Source organism: Phoca vitulina, unplaced genomic scaffold (genome assembly GCF_004348235.1).
Source record: "Phoca vitulina isolate PV1807 unplaced genomic scaffold, GSC_HSeal_1.0 scaffold79, whole genome shotgun sequence".
Classification (NCBI taxonomy): Eukaryota; Metazoa; Chordata; class Mammalia; order Carnivora; family Phocidae; genus Phoca; species Phoca vitulina.
This window is the reverse complement of record NW_022589782.1, coordinates 435,177-455,220: the sequence shown is the minus strand read 5'-3', so window position 1 is coordinate 455,220 and position 20,044 is coordinate 435,177. Positions and strand designations below refer to the sequence as shown.

The following is a 20,044-nucleotide window of genomic DNA, read 5'->3' as shown; positions in this document are numbered from 1 at the left end:
CTGCTCAGAGATGAGCACCTTCCTGAGCATGAGCTCCATCACCCACACAGCAAAGCGGGGGGTTCCCCGCAGCCTCACCTTGTCGCTGAGGCCCGTGGCACCCGAGAGGGCCATGACGGTCACCAGGACCTCCATGAGCTGTAAGCTGCACCCTCTGCAGTCTTCCCGGCACACAGAAACCAACGTCTGCACGCAGAGCAGTAGGTGCTCCCCGTAAAGGCGCTGTGAAGAGAGCAGGGAGCTCCGTGAGCCAGCTCTGGCCCCACCCACATGCCCCCTGCCAACACCCCCTTGCCACCCCAGGGCCCCCCGACATCCCCCCTGACCCTCTGCCCCCCTCTGCTCAGGTCCTGCCTCCCTCCACCCCAAGGCTGCCCTGCTCCCTTCCCCTACCCTGCCCCCCCAACCCCCCAGGTCCAGCTTCCCCACCCCCACCCCAGGGCCCCCCTGCTCCCTTCCCCCTTGCTCCCCCCATCCTGCCCCCCTGCCCCAGGGCCCCCCTGTGCCGCACCCCAGTTCCCAGCTCCCTCCCCCTGCCCCAGGGCCCACACCCACAGGACACAGCACACTAGGGCCACAGATGGAAACACATGGACCACAGGAGCACCTTCTTTCATGGAAAACTTTCATGGTGTTCTTTTCCAGGGGAAACTGAACACGGCCCGAGAAAGAAATGCTTAGCAGCCTCTCAGTTACATTTAAAGAAGTTCTTACGCATTAGCCACACATCCCGTAAAATTCACAAGGGAAATGACAGGGCATGTTGGAGTCACCTGCAAACACTCAGCCCTCCCAGCCTGCCCCCAAGGTAACAGAAAAGGTGGAGGAAGTGGACAGAACAGGAGCCCCAGAGCCCATGGCCACTGAGGCCGGGTGGGGGCATGCGGGGCTTCATCTGCTATTCTCTCTACTGCTGTGTGTTTCTGAGTTTTTCTGTAATAGTAAGTTTAAAAAATAAATAAATACAGTTCTGTGGTTCAGGACATGCTTCCTGATGGACGGCGACAACAGGGGGCACCTCGGCCAGGTCCATCCAGCGAGCCGCTCACCTCCTGGACTTCAGCCTCATCGACTGTGGGGCAGAACTCCTTACTGCCCAGGTCCATGTTTGCTCCTCAGATATGTCCCTCCACAAGTGTGCCTCACGCAGGTTTCACAAAGGACAGAAAGGCTGGGGCGGCGGTCACGCAGCAGTGGGCTGACACTGAAGTCGTACACGCACGCAGTCTCACTAACAAGGGCCCGTGCACAGGCGGTTCTGGACTTCTGTGGCTCATGCACAAGTGACATGAATCGCGGGACTTCAAACAAAGAATTCACGCTGGATCACAGAGGAGTGTGGCCCACACACGCCTGACCGCTCACACGCAGCCTGGGAGGCGGCCTTGAGCGATGGCATCCAGCTCTCCCGGGGAAGCCAGGCCAGTGTTTAATTCACATTCTCACGTGTCCCATGGCCCGATTTCTTTTAGACCCGGACGGGCAGCCACCCAGTTTCTGAGGACGTGATTTCAGCTCATCTCTAGAATGGTCTATACTAAACGCTCATGGAGGGATCACTTCCAGTTAGGAAGGGGTTCGGCTCCTGAGACGTGAGCCACCATTAGCGTGGGCCGGCTGTCTGGGCTGGCGGTCGTGGGGTGCGCCGGACCCGGAGCCAGGGAGGAGCCTCATGCGGGGAGTGCGGCACCGTCTCTGGGAAACCGGGCCTCAGCGTTCATGGAGTTCTTCCCACTTAAGCAGAGAATGTTCCCTTCACCTGCACCCCAGAGGGACACAGAGGCAGGGGGGAGGCGACAGGTTCCAAAGTGATGTCTTGGTTTCTGCTCCTAAAACTCAGTGTCATCTGAGGTTGTCAAACTTTACGGGAGAAAGTGCTAGAGGCTGACGTTTCTACAGCGACCGTGCCCCTGCACTCCTGGTTTCTGCTCGTTCAGCAGAATAAATGAGCTATTCGTACGGTATCAAACTATTCCCTCAGCTCAGTTACCTGTCACAAAACAGACATTTCAAAGGAAAGGATCCGATTCCCTCAGCTCAGTCCCAGGTGCAGCACTGGCCAGACACACCTGGGGAGGCACCTGCCTCGACCCCGCCCTGCAGCACAGGAGGCCCCGCAGAGCGGCCTGGCAGTGCCCTCGGGGCTCCTCTGTCTGGCTGACGGGGAGTTTCTACGCCTCAGTGTGTTCTTGAAAGACGTCCGCAGCCGGTCCTCCCAGCTCCTGGGGAAGGACTGCAGAAAGCTCGCGCTGCTTCCCGTCACACGGCTGCACCAGACTCTCCTGCCCCGGGGAGAACAGGGCTGCGTCTGGCGCCTTTGCCTAAACATGAGTGTTCGTCCCCTTTGCTAAACGTCTGAGTCTGTGAGGAAAGGGGCAGAATGCGCATCTCAGGTTTTCACTGCGGCTGGTTCCTCAGCCCGAGCCTGGAACACATCGGGGGAGACACTAGGTGTGATCACGCTCTGTTTAAAACATCACTACAGGGGCACCTGGGTGGCTCAGTCGGTTGAGTGACCAACTCTTGATCTCAGCTCACTCAGGTCGTGACCTCAGGGTCATGAGATCAAGCCCTGCGTTGGGCTCTGTGCTAGGCGCGGAGCCTACTTAAAAAAAACAAAATAAAACAAAACAAAACAAATCATTATAGAAATTCCTCCTCAAAAAAACTGGAAGATGAGGAGCCAAAGGCATAATCTGAACTTTGTGGATTAAGGGATTAAATTTTTCTATAAATATGCTAAGACATGAAAATTATATTTTCTTGCCTATAAAACTTGTAAGATCTGTATTTAAGCATGTTTGCAAAATTTCAAATTTAGCCTTTTAGGAAAAAGAAAGCTTCTGGCTCACAAATCTATGTAGAGGGATCAGAATCATTTCCAGGCCACCCTGAGTAAAAATGCAGAATTCACATGGGTTTGATGATGACATTAAAAACAGGTTTGGGAAAAGGTGAAATCTGTTAAAAGCACCAAGAGCAGGCAGACGGTTCATCGACACTCCCTCTCTGATACCTCAGCCCCCTTCCCACCCACCGTGCTCTGAGCGGCCTTGACGGTGGGTTTGCAACCGTAACGGGACCACCTCGCCACCCGAAGCCAGAGAAGGACCAGGTGAGTCCTTCACCTGGCCGTGCCCGAAGACGTAGCTGGTCTGCCAGCCCCGGGTCAGTCATGGCCCAGCAGCGGCTGCGGGGCCTTGAGCCTGCACCACGGGGGACAGACAAGGAGCTGGCGCAGAACCCCGTTCCCTACAGAGGAGCAGGAGGGCCACACCCAGTGCTAAGGTTACAGGGTTTAAGCCTGTCACAGCCAAACAAAAACAAAGTCCTTATTTTTTTTCTCAATAACAAACAATTATAAATTATTCCAAATGACGAAGCCTGGCTACCCAGACTGTTTCGATGTAGAATAAAGCGAATACCTAGTAGCCACGTGTGGATTCCTATACCCATTTCCCAGCCGAGCTCAGCAAGCTCAGCTTGCTTGTTCTGAGCACATTACGACAATGCCGAGGGACACGAGCAAAGAACCAGCTTGTGGTGGTGACGAGCTGAGGACCGACGGTGGGGGCAGGAAGGGTGCTGACCGTGTGAGCCCCAGCGCTGTGGCCCCACAGCCCGTCCCCGGCATGAACCTGCTCTATCCCATACTGTCCCGCACGGTGGCCACTGGGCATGTGGTGGGCGGCCAGCGTGAGGCAGGACCTGCCCTTTCCATGTGTTTAGTTTCAACGTGAATGCCCACCAACTGGACAGAGCAGGAGGCACACAGGTCTCCAGACAAGACGGTGTGGAAATCTCCGATGGTGGGGATCTACTAATACTGATCAACAGGTATGTGTAGAAAGCCGGGGGCAGGGGGTGCCGCCCACCTCCCCTGCACGAAGGGTTAACCTTATCATGTGCTCCGCCTTCCTCCCTTCCCACAGCTTACGTTTTCAGACCCTTGACAGATGTGGGGCCGGGCCAGCTCTGCGGCGATGACCTTCAGGTGCGGCTGGAGGGCCTCCCTAGGGCAGCCTCGGATGACAGAAGCGAGGACCAGGAGGCCGGAGGGGGAGGGCGACTTCTTCAGCGTGGACAAGATCAGCTTCAGAAACACTTCTGGGCTGACAAACACCCCAACCAGCTCTGCAGATCTGGTGCACTGCGAGAGAAGGCAGGAGGCTGACGGGTTGCCCCAGCCCTGGGGGGCCCACCACGCGGCCCTCGGCACTCCTGCATCTGCCTGCCGCACTCGCAGCCCAGCGCACCGCCCTGAGTGAAGGTCTGCCCAGCGTGTGGGCAACAGGAAGTCCCCACGGCCCTCAGAGCTTCCTCAGGGGGCTGGTTCGCAGGAGGGCCACGTCCTAACAGGGCCTCACGCCCCTCATCTGCTGCCAGTGACCTAAGCTTGTCATAAGCAAACGGCCACACGCTGGCGTCTCCACGCCGTGGGCACCACTCGGCAGTCAGAACAGTGGGCCTCGGGCATTAGCCAATCTCTAAAGGGCACTCACTGCATGATTCCAGTTATACAACGTCCCCAAATAACATAACATGGGGACGTTCCCCAGTGTGCCAGGCCACCGTCACGGGCCCCACGACGCATCCTCCGGGCAGGTGTGAGCATGCCCATGCGCATCCAAAGTGAGGTCCACGTGGCCCGTTGCTCAGCAAAGGCGTCCAGCGGCCAAGCTCCTGGGGCAGACAGGACAGGGGAAGCAAACCTAGCTGAGGCTCACCTGCTTCTGTCCACGCAGGTGGTGGCACTAACCGCTGGCCAGCTGGTGGGCGGCAGCGAGAACCGGCAAGGAGACACCGGCTGTCACACGGGGGCCGGGAGCCCCTGCCTGGCTCTCCCCGCAGAGCCTGTGGGCACGCGAGTGCCGTCAGGGCCAGGGAGGCGCCCCGCCTGCCCCAGCGGGGCCCTGCCCCAACCCGCCTGCTCGAGCGGAGAGAGAAGGCGTGAGGAGCGGGGGGCTCGATCCCCTGAAGAGTGACCTTTACGTGCCGCCCTCCGCGGGTACAGGACACAGATCTGGGGGGCGGGGGCTGCGAGGGGGGCAGAGGACGCCAAGACCCAAGGGGCTCTCAGAGCGACGTGAACATCACCTCAGCTGTGGCGGCAGTTCCACGGCTGCGCACACTTACGCGAACCCGCAGACCCACGCGCGGACACGAGTGAACTCTACGACCCGTGAGCCACAGCGCAACCAACGTGACCAGGGAGGGGCAACTCACGCTGCGGACCACGGCCGGGTCGTCGTCAGCGCAGGCGCGGGCCAGCACCCGGAGGATGGCGTCCAGGTGCTGCGTGCTGTGGTCCTCCGCGTGCAAGAGCAACACCGCCAGCAGCTGCGCGGCCTTCACCCTGGTCCCCGCCACCCAGTCGGTGATGTCGTGACAGACGGCGGGAAGGATCTTGGAGAGGTTTCTGAAGACGAGCTCCCGGCAGCCCAACACGGGGCGAGTCTCTGGAGGAGGAGGGAAGAAGCCGGAAATTCACAAATAGAACCTCCACGAATCCTGGGGAAGCGGATTCATCACATGTCCCTCATTTAAGGGACACTCTGAGGCCAGAAATGAAGCCACAGTGACCTCATTTAGCTTAAAATTTGTGTCAGAGACTGATGTGTAAGTGACGCACAATAAAATACATCAACTGCCTAATTGGTAAGTTTTGACACACGGACACACCTCAAGTCAACACTGTAATCAGGACGCAGATGCACCCGTCACCCCAAAGCTTCCCGAGCCCCTGCAGCACCCCCAGGACTCCCTGCCCGCCCAGACAACCATGCTCCGCTTCCCCTCACTACGGACAGACCGTCTCTGGACAGAACCGAGAGGTTCACGCTCGAGTCTGCCCGGCTCCCTTCCCCGCACAGTGATCCCAGGGCCATCTGTGTGGAGGTGTGCCTTCATCTCTCTGCCTGTCTGTCACCTGCTGATGGACCTCAGGCTGCTTCCCAGGCTGGGCTGTTCCCAAAAATCTGCGACGAGCACCGCACGCAAGCCTGTGTGGATGTGGCGGCCACTCCTGAGGGTGAGTGCCCGAGGCTGCGTCCACTAGGTTCTACAGGAGGCAGCGTGTGATTGAAGAAACTGCCAAGCGGTTTTCCAAAGTGGCTGCCCTGTTTCCTATCTTCACCACCTGGGCCGGGGCTCAGCTCCTCCATGTCCTCAACCGTGCCTGCGTGGCCCATCCTCAGTGAAAGCCACTGAGAAGCTGTGTGGCGCTTATCTGGCTTCCACTCACTCCCTGATGTCCTCATTTGTATCTCTGTTGGTGAGGTGCCCTAAAAAACCTTTCTGCCCACTAAGAAATTGGATTGTTTTTGAAATTTATTTATCTATTTTTAGTGATCAGTGTCGAAAGACCATCCTTTCTCCACTGAACTGTCATGGAGCCTGTCCAAGACCAGCTGTCCACGGACGTGGGCATCTGCTTCTGAATGCTCGACCTCCCTCCCACTGCCTTCTGTGCGCCAGCCCCACATGGACTGGGGTCCGGTGCTCTCGCTCCGCAGGTTACTCTGAAAAAGGAAGTGTTAGCCTTTCAACTTTGCTCTTCATTGTCAAAGTTCTGGCGGCCCTAGGTCCTCTGTGTTTCCAGGTGATTTCAGAATGTTTGTCAATTTCTACAAAAAAAGGTTTGATCTTCAACAATCAAAACTCAGTTCTCAAACTCTTCCAAAAATAGAAACGGAAGGAAAACTTTCATGAGGCGAGCATTACCCTGATCCCCAAACCAGAGAAAGACTCCACGAAAGAAAAAAGAGAACTACAGGCCAGTATGCCTGATGAAACTGGATGCAAAATCTTCAAGAAATACTAGCAAACCGAATCCAACAATATATTAAAAACACTCATGGGGGTGCCTCAGTGGCTCAGTCGGTTGATGGGACGACTCCTGATTTTGACTCAAGTCATGATCTCAGGGTCGTGAGATTGAGCCCCGCATTGGCCTCTGCCCTAGACATGGAGCCTGCTGAAGATTCTCTCCTTCTCCCTCTGCCCCTCCCGTTACCACCCCCCATCCTCCTATTCTAAAAAACAAAACAAAACAAACACAAACAAAAAACAACAACAAAAACAAAAAAGAACAACAAAATCACAAAACCTTATTGACCATGGTCAAGTGGGATTTACTCCTGGGCTGCAGGGGTGGTTCAATATTTGCAAATCAATCAACATGATACATCACATCAACAAGTGAAAAGACAAGAACCATATGATCCTCTCAATAGAAGCATAAAAAGCATCTGACAAAGTACAGCATCCACTCATGGTTAAAACCCTCAACAAAGTAGGGTTAGAGGCAACATACCACAACATAATAAAGGCCATACATGAAAAACCACAGCTAACATCATACTCAATGGGCAAAAACGGAGAGCTTTTCCTCTAAGGTCAGGAACAAGACAAGGATGTCCACTCTCCCCACTGTTCTTCAACATAGTACCAGAAGTCCTAGCCTCAGAAATGAAAGGCATCCAAATTGTAAGGAAGAAGTGAAACTTTCACGATTCCCAGATGACATGATACTCTATGTAGAAAACCCAAAAGACTCCCCCCAGAAAACTACAACTGATACACCAGTTCAGTAAACTCACAGAATACAAAATCGAGGTACAGAAACCTGTTGCATTTCTGTCCACTGATAATGAAACAGCAGAAAGAGAAATGAAGAAAGCAATCCCATTTACAATCGCACCCAAAATAATAAAATACCTAGGAATAAACCTAACCAAAGACGTGAAAGACCCACACTCTGAAAACTAGAAAACACAGATGAAAGAAATTGAAGAAGACAAAGAAATGGAAAGATATTCCATGCTCGTGGATTGGAAGAACGAATATTGTTAAAACGTCTATACTACCCAAAGTAAAATACACATTTAATGCAATCCCTATCAAAATACCAAGAGCGTTTTTCACAGAGGTAGAATAAACAATCCTAAACTGTGTATGGAACCACAAAAGACCCCGAATAGCCAAAGCAACTTTGAAAAAGAAAAGCAAAGCTGGAAGCATCTCAATTCTAGAGTTTGAGTTATATTACAAAGCTGTAGTCATCAAAAACTCTACAGTACTGGCACAGGGCGCCTGGGTGGCTCAGTTGGTTAAGCGACTGCCTTCGGCTCAGGTCATGATCCTGGAGTCCCTGGATCGAGTCCCACATCGGGCTCCCTGCTCGGCAGGGAGTCTGCTTCTCCCTCTGACCCTCCCCCCTCTCATGTGCTGTCTCTCTCATTCTCTCTCTCTCAAATAAATAAAATCTTTAAAAAAAAAAAAAAAAAAAAAAACTCTACAGTACTGGCACAAAAATACATAGATCAACAGAAAAGCCAGAAATGAGCCCACAACTCTATGGTCAATTCATCTTCGACAAAACAGGAAAGAATAGCCAATGGGAAAAGGACAGTCTCTTCAACAAATGGTGTTGGGAAAACTGGACAGCAACATTAAGAAGAATGAAACTGGACCAGTTTATTACACCATACACAAAAATACACTCAACATGGATGAAAGACCTAAATGTGAGACCTGAAACCATAAAAATCCTAGAGGAGAACATAGGCAGTAAACTCTCTGATAATGGCTGCAGCAACATGTTTCTAGATCTGTCTCCTGAGGCAAGGGAAACAAAAGCAAAAATAAACTACTGGGACTACATCAAAATAGAAAGCTGCTGCTGCTGCTTCTTTTTTTTTAAAGATTTTATTTATTTGGGGGCGCCTGGGTGGCTCAGTTGGTTAAGCCACTGCCTTTGGCTCAGGTCATGATCCTGGAGTCCCGGGATTGAGTCCCGCATCGGGCTCCCTGCTCGGCGGGGAGTCTGCTTCTCCCTCTGACCCTCCCCCCTCTCGTGCTCTCTGTCTCTCATTCTCTCTCTCAAATAAATAAAATCTTTAAAAAAAAAAGAAGATTTTATTTATTTGACAGAGAGAGAGAGAGAGCACAAGCAGGGGCAGCAGCAGGAAGAGGGAGAGGGAGAAACAGGCTCCCTGCCAAGCAGGGAGCCCAATGTCGGGCTTGATCCCAGGACCCTGGGGTCATGACCTGAGCCGAAGGCAGATGCTTAACCAACTGAGCCACCCAGGCGCCCCAAAATAGAAAGCTTCTGCAAGGCCAAGAAATCAATCAACAAAACTAAAAGGCAACCTACTGAATGGGAGAAGATATTTTCAAATCACATCTCTGATAAAGGGTTAGTATCTAAAATACATAAAGAACTGATACAACTGAACACCCAAAAAGTAAATAATCCAATAAGAAAATGGACAGAAGAGATAAACAGACATTTCTCCAAAGAAGACAATCAGATGGCCAATAGACACATGAAAAGATGCTCAACATCACTCATCATCAGGGAAACGCAAATCAAAACCATGATGAGGTACCACCTCACACCTGTCAGAATGGCTAAATCAACAACACAAGCAACAGTGGGTATCAGCGAGGATGCAGAGAAAAAGGAACCCCCATGCACTGTTGCTGGGAATGCAAACTGGAAACAGTATGGAGGTTCCTCAAAAATTAAAAATAGAAATACCCTACGACCCAGCAATTGCACTACTAGGTATTTACCAAGAAACCCCACAAAAATACTAATTCAAAGGGAGACATGCACCCCATGTTTATAGCAGCATTATCTACAATAGCCAAACTATGGAAGCAGCCCAAGTGTCCACTGATCGATGAATGGATAAAGAAGATGCAATGTATACACACACACTTGCACACACACACACTAGAATATTATTCAGCCATAAAAAAAGAATGAAATCTTTCCATTTGCAACGACAGGAATGGAACTAGAGTGTATTATGTGAAGCGAATAAGTCAGTCAGAGAAAGACAAATACCATATAATTTCACTCATGTATGGAATTTAAGAAACAAAACAAATGAGCAAAGGGGAAAAAAAGAGAGACAAACCAAGAAACAGACTCTTAACTCTAGAGAACAAAGTGATGGTGACCAGAAGGGAGGTGGGAGGGGGGACGGGTGCCTGCATCCGATGGGGATTAAGGAGTGCGTTTGATGATGAGCACTGGGTGACGTAGGCAAGTGTGGAGTCGCTCTATTATACACTGAATCTAAAAGAACACTGTACATTAACTCACCAGAATTAAAATAAAAACTTAACAGGAAATTCTTAATTAAAAAACTCTAAATATAGAAATGAAATCATGACAGGCCAGAGTTTAGAGGGTGTTTTAGTAAAAGCACCAGTTTTACCATGAGACCCCATTTTCATTTTTTTCCCTGTTACTTTTCTATTTTTATGCTATGTTAGAGAATTAGTTCCAATGATTCCATGTTGGCTGTTTACATGCGCTTGTTAACAAACAAGCAAACAATACTATGCTCCTGACGGTGTATCCACCGTGGCAAGTCTGTTGGACGAGGGGACATGAAACAGGGCGGCTGGTGGCACAAGCCTGGGGACACGAGGGCCTACGCGGTAACTGCAAAGAAACACGGGGCCTCACTACGTGTGTGTTCTAAAGCCCACTGTTCCGTGCTACGTAATGGAGCGGAAATGACAATACTGTTAGACCTGGGGTCGGCAAGCGGTGGCCCGGAAGCCACATCTGGCTTGCCGCCTGTTTCTGGGAATCAAGTGGCCGTGGGATGCAGCCACACCTGCTCAGGACCTGGGACGCCACCCCAGCAGGTGGAACAGCTGTGACACACGTGGCCTTCTACACGGGACACCCCGGCCGTACGGTCCTTTACAGGAAGAGTTGCCCCCCCGTTCTAGACGCCAGAGGTGCACTTCCCAGCACGGCAGCTGCTAGCCACACAGGGCTGAGGCTCATCAAGCTTAAATACACCACAATGCAGTCTCCCGGTCCCACGAAGTGCTCCGCAGAACTGTCCCGACGGCAGAGGACGTTGTCACCGCTCTCGTTCAGCACTGCACCAAAAGAATACTCGAGAATCCAGGGTATGATTTTAAGGAGCTAACAGAACAGAGCTTTATAATCTGTGGACTCTCAGTATTATAATTAACACTATGACGAACATCTTCATACCTACGTCTGTTTGCATATTTCTGGTAACTTGGACAAATCCTACAAACGGTCAGAGGCCACGCTCAGTGTTCCGACATGCAGGAGGCCTGCCCCATCTACCTACGTCTACCTGCATCCCTCTACCTCCACGTCTTTATTTGCCCACAAGCAGGGTATGAACTCAGCACTACTTAAGAAAAAGATTTTTTTGCTTTTCTTTCCAAAAAAGTAATCCAAAACCAAAGTTAAAAAACAACCAACCAACCAACCAAATAGTTCCAAAGAGAATAAAGAGCTAAGCTGCCCGGGGATCCCACCCTGCCCATACTTCCGTGACTGCGCCCCCCAGGGCGCTGGGCAGACGGCCCTGGGGTGTAGATGGATACACCACTCCTACGGCTGCTGCATACAGAAACAAGGGCACACGCCTCTGGGCCTGGCTGTTCCCATCACTCTCCCCGCAGCGCACGTGGCTCAGCTCTGGTGACGGCAGGTCTTCGTGGTACACGGGGTGTTCACCAGGCCCAGGGACACAGGCAGCTTCTGCATTGTCAACAGCTATGACCTTTGCACACATGAGTCACGGCAGCAATTCCCAATCCCGGGAGAGCTTCTGGGAAGCAGGGGGACAGCCGGTGTTTCCTTTGTTTACGTTTAGGTCAAGGCCGTGCTCAGACACAGACAGGGATCGTGAATGCCAGGCTGATTCAACAGCTCGGTTCCTCAGGCAAATTCAAACTGGCACCTAGAAGTTTCCAAAGCAGTAATTTCCAAAATCATCAGTTTGACAGAAGTAAGCCTCGCTCCCTCTGAGGGCATATGTATCCCAACACAGCTTCCCCGTGAATAGGTAAACAAAGTAAACAGAATGTGAGGTACAAACGGATAAGGATCTTATTGGTATCGAGAACCATTCAGAATCAAATTACAATGACACAGAGTGCATCAGGTGGACAAGCACAGAGACTTGTACCCCGAGACAGACCTCGGGCGAGCCATGGCCTGTGGCCAGGGTGGCCCCAGACCCAGCCCTATCCTCAGCAGCTCCTACATTCAAGATGCTCAACCCAGACGTGACCCAAAACCACCACCCCTCCGGCAGCCCGCTGTCACAGTGCCCGTGTTCCCGGACAGTGGGACTCACCGGCACCTGCACCCTCGGGGTGCAGCAGCTCCAAGACCCATCACTTGAGGGCTATCCCCGGAGACTGAGTCCCAGGCAGGGGAAGGGGCCATCGAATCGCCGTCTTCTGTACTGTGGGTGGGGAGCCTCCAGGAAACGCTCACCGAACACCAACAGACCGCCAACACGGACACAGCCTCTGCGAGTTTCTTAGAAACAGCTTTACTGAGGTGTGATCTATGTGTCGTCGAAGCCACTTTCAACCCCGTGAGCTGAGTCGATGCACACGCAGTCTCAGAGCACTCCCAGCTCGACCAGGGCACCGCGCTGCTCGTGGTCAACCACTCACCTGCCGCAAGGAGCCACGCGTCTGCCTTCCCTGCCTACAGTTCCATCTTTCCTAGAGATCTCATATGAATGAGCTTTTTCACTAAATATGATGTTTCTGAGCTTCATTCATGTGGCAGCATGCATCCGAATTTCATTCCTGTTCACGGCTGAGCCCTGCGGCACGGCACGGACAGACGCAACTTGTTGATCCAGGCTCCAGCTGCTGGACCTTGGGTTGTTCCCGCTCTGGGGCTCTATGAATGATGCTGCTGTGAACATGCATGCACACGCCTTGGGGGGGCAGTTTTCATCTCTGTTGAATGTTTACCTGGGGTGGGACAGCTGGGTCACGGGATCACACAGAGAGTGCATGTTTAACACTTCAAGAAGCTCCCAAACTCTTTTCTAAAGAGGCTGCATCGTTTTGTCTTTCCACCAGCAACGTGTGAGGGTTCTCTTTCCACACGTGATTACTGTTGATTTTTGGAAACAACGCAAGGTCAGTGTTTCTGTTTGTCCTGGAATCCAAGGAAGCGCCGGAGGCCTGAGCGATGATTAACTTCTTGTGTCCAGAGTCCAGACTACAACTCAGCCACTATCTACTAATCTTCTCTTTGAAAACATAATTGCAGTACTTCCGCAAGCAGCAAGCATGCAAAGACAGCTCAAGTGGACAAGCCAGCAGAGGGGCGGGCAGAGGGCTTGGTGTGCTGGCTCAGCCCCACAGAACCAGCTGTGGTTACAAGGCTTGCTCAACCTTACAACAAGCAGACCAGACGCAAATACTCATAAAGCCAATTTGTTTTCATAATTGAAACAAAATTAAATACGATGGCAACAAAAAATTGCTTAACTTTGGTAGAAACCAACGGTGAAGGTCAGGAGCAACACGACAATCCTGTGTCACCTAAGGAGGGGATGCCGTTCGTAAAGGTGGGTTGGGAAGGAAAGTCAAAGCCAGCTGGGTGTCAAAACTCAAGTCTGTATACACAGGAGGCAGAGAGGCTCTGGGAACTGACCTCTCAGGTCTGAGGGTCAGAGTTCAAACCCTCACTCAAAGCCCAGGTGAGCTCTGTCTTCCCCTTCAGGTGCCCCTGATTCCTCCCAAGGTCATTTTTCCCGATCAGCTCAGCTGGGGCTTTATCACTGATCTGGGCGGGTGCCCACGAGGCAGGCCTGAAGCCCCTGAAAGAGCTCTGCACAGCCCCTGCCATCATGAGGAGCGTGAGCCCCGCCTGGGGGTTGCCGGGTCTGGGGGTGACATCCCGGGTGCAGACAGCAGCAGCCTGACATGAGTCCTGATTCCAGGGGAGGGATGTGGTCTGCAAATGGGCAGAGCGCCCCCCACCGTACTGGAGTTTTAACTCAAGGAGAGGTCAACACCAAACCCTGACTAAGCTGGGCCAGAAGCATATGGAACATTAAATCGGCTTGGTTTTTGAACAGTTAGACAAAGTGTAATTTAATTGCAACCAGAAAAACAGATCATCAGTTTTGTTTTTACCAAGTTTATCTAACTCAGATGGCAGGCCTACCCTGTACTGTGTATTTATAAACCACCACAAATAGGCAGGATGACACTGGGTGTTCTGCACAGGGCCCCAGCTGTTTGCAAAGCAGAGGCATCTCAGAAACGACCAGAGACTGACCTCCCTGAAGAAATGGAGACCCCTCCGTGCAGGGGGCAGGGGACATCGGGAAGGGTGTAAGGGAGGGTCACCAAGGAGAACCTGAAGCTGCGTGAACCTGTGTGAACCTGAACCTGGCTCAGTTGGCTGCGGGTCCTGACAAGCCGCTGCCCCCTTTGGGCCTGGGCGCCTCACCGCTTGATAAGGAGAAAACCAGACTTGCCTGCAGCCTCTGAGCATTGGGACCCCACCCTTCTCCTACAGCACCAAACGGGGAGCTACCCTGCTCCCTAGTACCCGAGGCTAGCTCAAGTGGGTAATATTCCATGCCACAAACCCTCACTTGATTCCCCCCAGAGCAAACCCGCCCCCCCATCTCTCCTCTGCACAATGTACCTTTTCTGACAACTTCCACCTCTCCAAATACTTGGATGAAACAGACAAGCAGAGCAGGTCTGAGCTCTCAAGAGAACATGAAAACCCTGAAGGGCATAAGAAAGCGATCTACGTTACAATGGTAGTTATTCAAACGGAACTCCACTGATTCCTAAAATGGGGGGAAAAAAAACCAACTCTATTCTGTTGCATCAGATCTGGCAAGCCATTCACCATTATGAAGAGGTGCTTCCCTGTTCACTCAAGCATCACCAAGGAAAACAGTTTTAAACAGGAGGCTAATTTCCAGCAGAAAGGACTCCGGAACCCGCTGTCACCACCTGATCCTGCTGCTGGCAGTTCGGGCAGCAACGGATGCGCAGATCCTCTCCAAGCATGAACTTGCCCTTCTACCCGAGAAGGGCACTTTGTTCGGGAGTGACTGACTCGGGGACAGTAAATGACGCCCTTCCGATCTTCCCAACACATAGCTGGGTTTTAAAAGTGGAGCTTCATTTCCATTTTGGAACAGGAAACTTGTGTTTGTCAAATGGCAAACAGCGTGGTGACAGATGATGGTCTATGCTACGTGCACCTTGTTTTCTCAGCAAAGCGGACACGGGGCTCTGTAAGACTCCTGGCCCAGTGTTCGGACCGAGCCCAGACTGGACAGGACACGGGCCCCGCAGCAATGAGCTGTGCACCTCATTAAGTCTGTCCGTCCACACTCAGAGAAGTATGCTATCAGGACAGGGAGCGAGGCACGTGAAACAGGAGGAGAGTCATCGGCCACGTCAGTCACAGGGAGCGGGGGTGGGGGGAAGGTCCCGCCAGGGCCACCGGCTGCCGGTAAGCTGGGGACATCAGAAGGAACCCAGCCAAAGAGAAGGGTCACAGAACACAGATCCGACAGAGGGTCGTACCCAGAACGTATGAAGAATTCTCAAAACTCCATCATAAGATAACAGCCCAATTTAACATGGACAAAAGTCTGAATAGATGCTTGACGGAGGAGGGGATGTGGACAAGCGCATGACGTGAGCACATGACATACACACCAGGCCCAGCGCCACCCTGTGTGCGGACGGGGACCGACGGGAACCCCGCCCCCTGCAGGTGGGACACAAACGTGCAGCCGGCCACAGAGCGGGAGAAAGGCAGCTCCCGGTTCACAGCAGTCCCACTCCCCGGGGCTTAACCCAAAGAGTGAACTGAGTTCACACAAAGACCGTACACAAGTGCTTAGATCACCCTTGTTCGAAATCACCAAAACCCGGAAATGCCCCAAACGTCCGAGGTAAGCCACGTGCATCCATGGAAGGGAATGCTCCCCACAGCAGGAAGGCAGGCCCCTGGACGAGCCTCAGGGGCTGAATGCTGGAAGTCAGACAGGCTGCGGGCGGCCTGCACCGTGTGGGTGACGACGTCCTGGGAGAGACAACCACACGGAGGGAAGGGAGTGCCGGCGGCAGGGGCCGGGCACGGTCGGGGGCTGACAGAATGCCCTGGATCCTACCGAGCGGTGGTCAGGCAGCGATGCGCTTGTCAGACTCTGCCTTCGAAGGGTGAGGGTACTGACAGGATTATCTCACGGGGCTGTGGCGTGGCCGAGGCATGGGGGACAGCGCAGGACCCGAGGGGGGCCGGCGGCCGAGCTGGGGGGTGGCAGGGGGCCTTGTGTGTGGGCAGAAGCAGGCAGCCAGGGGCAAGGTTCTGAGGAAGTGGCTGATGAAATGTGACGTGTGAAATGGTGTAAAAAGAATCTGAAAACTTAGATTTTAAAATTCAAATTTTAAAGAAGTAATTTTAAGAGAAAACTGTCAACAATCTAATGAAATCTAGTGCTTATCCTAACTTTTTTAAAAAGGTTTTATTTATTTTAGAGAAAGAGAGCATGAGCGGGGGGGAGGGGTAGGAGAGGGACAAGAAGACTCCCCACTGAGCAGAGAGCCCAACATGGGTCTTGACCCCGTGACCGAGATCACGACCTGAGCCAAAACCAAGAGAGGGATGCCCAACCGACTGAACCGCCCAGGCGCCCCAATCCTGCCAACCTGATTGTAATTCATTCTAAATTCATTCTGCTTGGACTGAAACAAGCCTTCAGAGCCTGCTCATCCCTCGCTGCCAGCCTGCCCCCCACTCTGCAGGGTGACCTGAGAGCAGACCCAAGGCCACACCGGCACCAGTACAAACGTCTCTGCAGCAGGAGGACAGCCCTGTGTATGCAGACCACGTGTGGGCAAAGAGCCACGGTGACTCGTGGAGTGCTATCAGCAGAGAGCCTCAGGTTTTGTCCAGGACCAGGGAGGGAGCCGTCCCGGACCTCACATCCGAGGACGGTCACCGTATCCCAGCCTTGGTGAGCCTGCCCATAAGTAAGCAGAGTGCACAGGCTGCCGCCAGGGCCGACCAGCGAGACGCTGCCCCTGGGCAGAGGGCACACACGGGCGGGGCAGGAACCCCCCTCAGAATTGCGCTTCCCTCACAGGTGATGAGGGCATGTTTAAAAATAAAACCACATTAGGGCGCCTGGGTGGCTCAGTTGGTTAAGCGACTGCCTTCGGCTCAGGTCATGATCCTGGAGTCCCAGGATCCAGTCCCACGTCGGGCTCCCTGCTCCACGGGGAGTCTGCTTCTCCCTCTGACCCTCTTCCCTCTCGTGCTCTCTGTCTCTCATTCTCTCTCTCACAAATAAATAAAATCTTTAAAAAAAATAAAAATAAAAATAAAACCACAGCAACCTTTATGTCTAAGGTCTACGTTTCTTTTTTTTTTTTATTAAAGATTTTATTTATTCATTTGACAGAGAGAGACACAGCGAGAGAGGGAACACAAGCAGGGGGAGTGGGAGAGGGAGAAGCAGGCTTCCCGCTGAGCAGGGAGCCCGATGCGGGACTCCATCCCAGGACCCTGGGATCATGACCTGAGCCGAAGGCAGACGCTTAACGACTGAGCCACCCAGGCACCCCTAAGGTCTACGTTTCTAAAAAGACGTTATGCTGTCAGACTTTACTAAATGAGAACTATCCCTGCTAGCACCTAATTTTTGTCCCTTTACTACAGTATGTGTGATCTCCCCTCAGACCAACTGTGCAGCGCGGGAGGCGAGGCCTCCTGCGAAGACACGCTGAGCAGGAAGAATCACAGTCACTGCACTCGCGGGCTTAGCAGGGAGGCGGGGCTCCTCTGCTGGCCTCAAAGTCAGCATCACACCACACACAACCTACAAGTGCTCGTCTCCACGCTGGCCTTGCGGTGTGCGGCGCCCCCCCCAGGGCACCGGGGCCGCGGGCTCTCACACAGCCGCGGTCTGACGGGGTGCGTCTTTGCCGCTCTGGGCCCGCCTGCGTGTACCTCATCAGCGTTTTATTCTACGAAGACACTCGGCAGATAGATGGCAACTGGGAGATGCCTCGTCTCCACAAGAAAGCGTTTTCCAGAACAGAAGAAACAAAGGTGTGCGGGTCCGCAGGGCAGGGAGGAGGGGCAGGGTCCCGCGGGCTCCTCGCCAACACCGCTCACATGGGACTCAGGTGCTCAGGAGACACACGCACACGCCACACGCGTGTGCTCGAGGCACGGCGGGAACCACCACGAGGGAAGGATGGAAGGTTATGAGGGGGAGCCTCTGTTCGCAGTGCGCACCTCGCCCCAAACTGTAGGGGCTGCACCTTACGGCGGCGGCAGCCGCCCATGCTACACAGCCCAGTGCGTCCGCGGCGGCCCACACGCTCCCTTGAATAAAGCTGGCCTGGAGGACGGGGCACCACGGAGGCGTCCTCATGGCCTTGAATGACCCTGAGGCCGGGGACACGCATCCCGCCCGCAGCGCCTCTCTGCTGGCGTCCCGCCTGGGCCCGGTCTCCACGCGGCTCCGCGCTGCGGCTCGGGACCGCCTTCCTCCTCGGGCAGAGCGCCTCCCGTCGCAGACCTGGGGAAGGCTGCACTCACCTGGTGAGGGGTGATGGGCTGGAGGGGGAGTGGAGAAGTCGAGCTTGTCCTTGAGGTCGTCCTCGTTCTCCCTCTGCCACTGCAGGCCGGCCTTCTCCCAGAGGCCGGCGGCCGTGAGCCTGCGGCACAACACACGCGTCAGGGCAGGCGGGGCCTGCGCACGTGGCGCCGGGTCTCTCCCCGGGGGGCCGGGAATTCCGTCGGGCTTCTGAGCCCTTTGCTGACGGCACGAGACCATGACCGATTTCTACATGTGTGCCCCGAGCACTACAAACACAAGGCTATTTAAAAACCAAGGGAGCCTTCTTTGTGAACAAGGGGACAAGGTGGGCTTCTGGGAGAGACCCTGCGGGAGCAGAGCAACCACCACGGCTCTCAGCGACACACAATCCAGAAACAAAGGGACCCACATCTGTGACAGCTAAGGCTTCTGAGCCCCATAAAACCGAAGGCCCGACAGTCCCCCCAGCACCGCCGCCACCAGCGTGATTTCGGCACTTACGCAATTTCAGGTATGTCGTCCTCGAGGCTGCTCAGCAACAGTGGGATGAGCTTGTGAAAGAAGGAGTAGCGGTCCCGCAGGGCCAGCAGCCAGCCCCCCACCACGCAAGCCACCGCCTGCCGCACCTACACGCAAAGGCAAGGGGAGGCTTCAGCCGGGCACCGAGAACGCAGAGGCGAACCGCGGGGTGGCGCTGGGCCTGCCGTGCACACCCGTGGGGGCCAGATGCCGGCCTGAGGTCCCAGAGCAGATCCGCTGTCCACACTCGGGCTTGGAGAAAACGTCAGGGCCACCTCGTCTTGCTGGAGCGAGCTCACATCCCTGGGCTGCGGCCTGACCCTCTGCTGGCTAGCGCAGGACCTCACTGCTGCCCTAGGCAACGTGGGGCGCCTGTGAAGTCTTCTGTGTGGGACCCTCCCGGCCAGGCTGGGCGCTCTCGCCGTGGGTGTTTAAACGGCTGACGGCAAGCCACCAGGAAAAGTGAGCCTGCAGAGGCCACACCGCCAAGGCCTCCGGTCCTGGAGCTCCAGGGCCTCCCCGCGAAGCCAGCAGGGCACCCTCAGCTCTGCTGCTGGTGACCTGAGAAAGTGACGTGCATGCCTCTGCCCACTTTGTCCACCACAGGGAAGAAACGAGCTTAGAAACACACGAGGTGCTCAAGGTCTAGCTCCCTGAGAGCAGAGCCTGAGGTGGGAATCCAGACACCCTAAATCATCATGGGAGGGAAGCAGGATGGGGCAGAGGCCAAGCAGAGATGTGGCTCGGCTGAATCCTGGGGGGCTCGGGAACACAATGGCACCACACCGAGGTTGTCCCACTGGGGGCAAGGGGGCCGACCGCTGGTGGTGTGTGTCTGTTGTTGGCTGGGGCTGCCAATGGGAGAGAAAGCACTCGCAGGGACTTCAGGTGAAGTGTGCCCCAGGCGGCACCCAGGTCAGGGTGCATGTTTAGGCACTTGGACTTGGGGTGGGCTGCTCAGCCCTGGCTCCAGCAAGGCAGCTAGATAAGCAGAGTGCACCCTGGCCCTGCTGCCTTCTCCAAAGCTTATTCTCCCTCCTGGAAAGAGAGAATAACAGGACACGTGCCACGGGCTTCTGGCGAGCAGGGAAAGCACCTGGCAC

The 20,044-nt window shown here is 54.0% G+C and overlaps 1 protein-coding gene across 1 annotated transcript in view; it reads right to left on the bottom strand.

Moving 5' to 3' along the window:
• Positions 1-20,044, bottom strand: part of DNAAF5 (dynein axonemal assembly factor 5) — a 49,299-nt gene that overhangs the window by 18,563 nt on the left and 10,692 nt on the right. The window contains exons 3-7 of the mRNA XM_032394176.1: positions 18,924-19,048; positions 18,422-18,540; positions 5,227-5,459; positions 3,938-4,150; positions 79-222 (exon numbers count right to left, since the gene is read on the bottom strand). Coding sequence (XP_032250067.1) covers positions 79-222; positions 3,938-4,150; positions 5,227-5,459; positions 18,422-18,540; positions 18,924-19,048 — 834 coding nt within the window. The remainder of the gene's footprint in view (positions 1-78; positions 223-3,937; positions 4,151-5,226; positions 5,460-18,421; positions 18,541-18,923; positions 19,049-20,044) is intronic.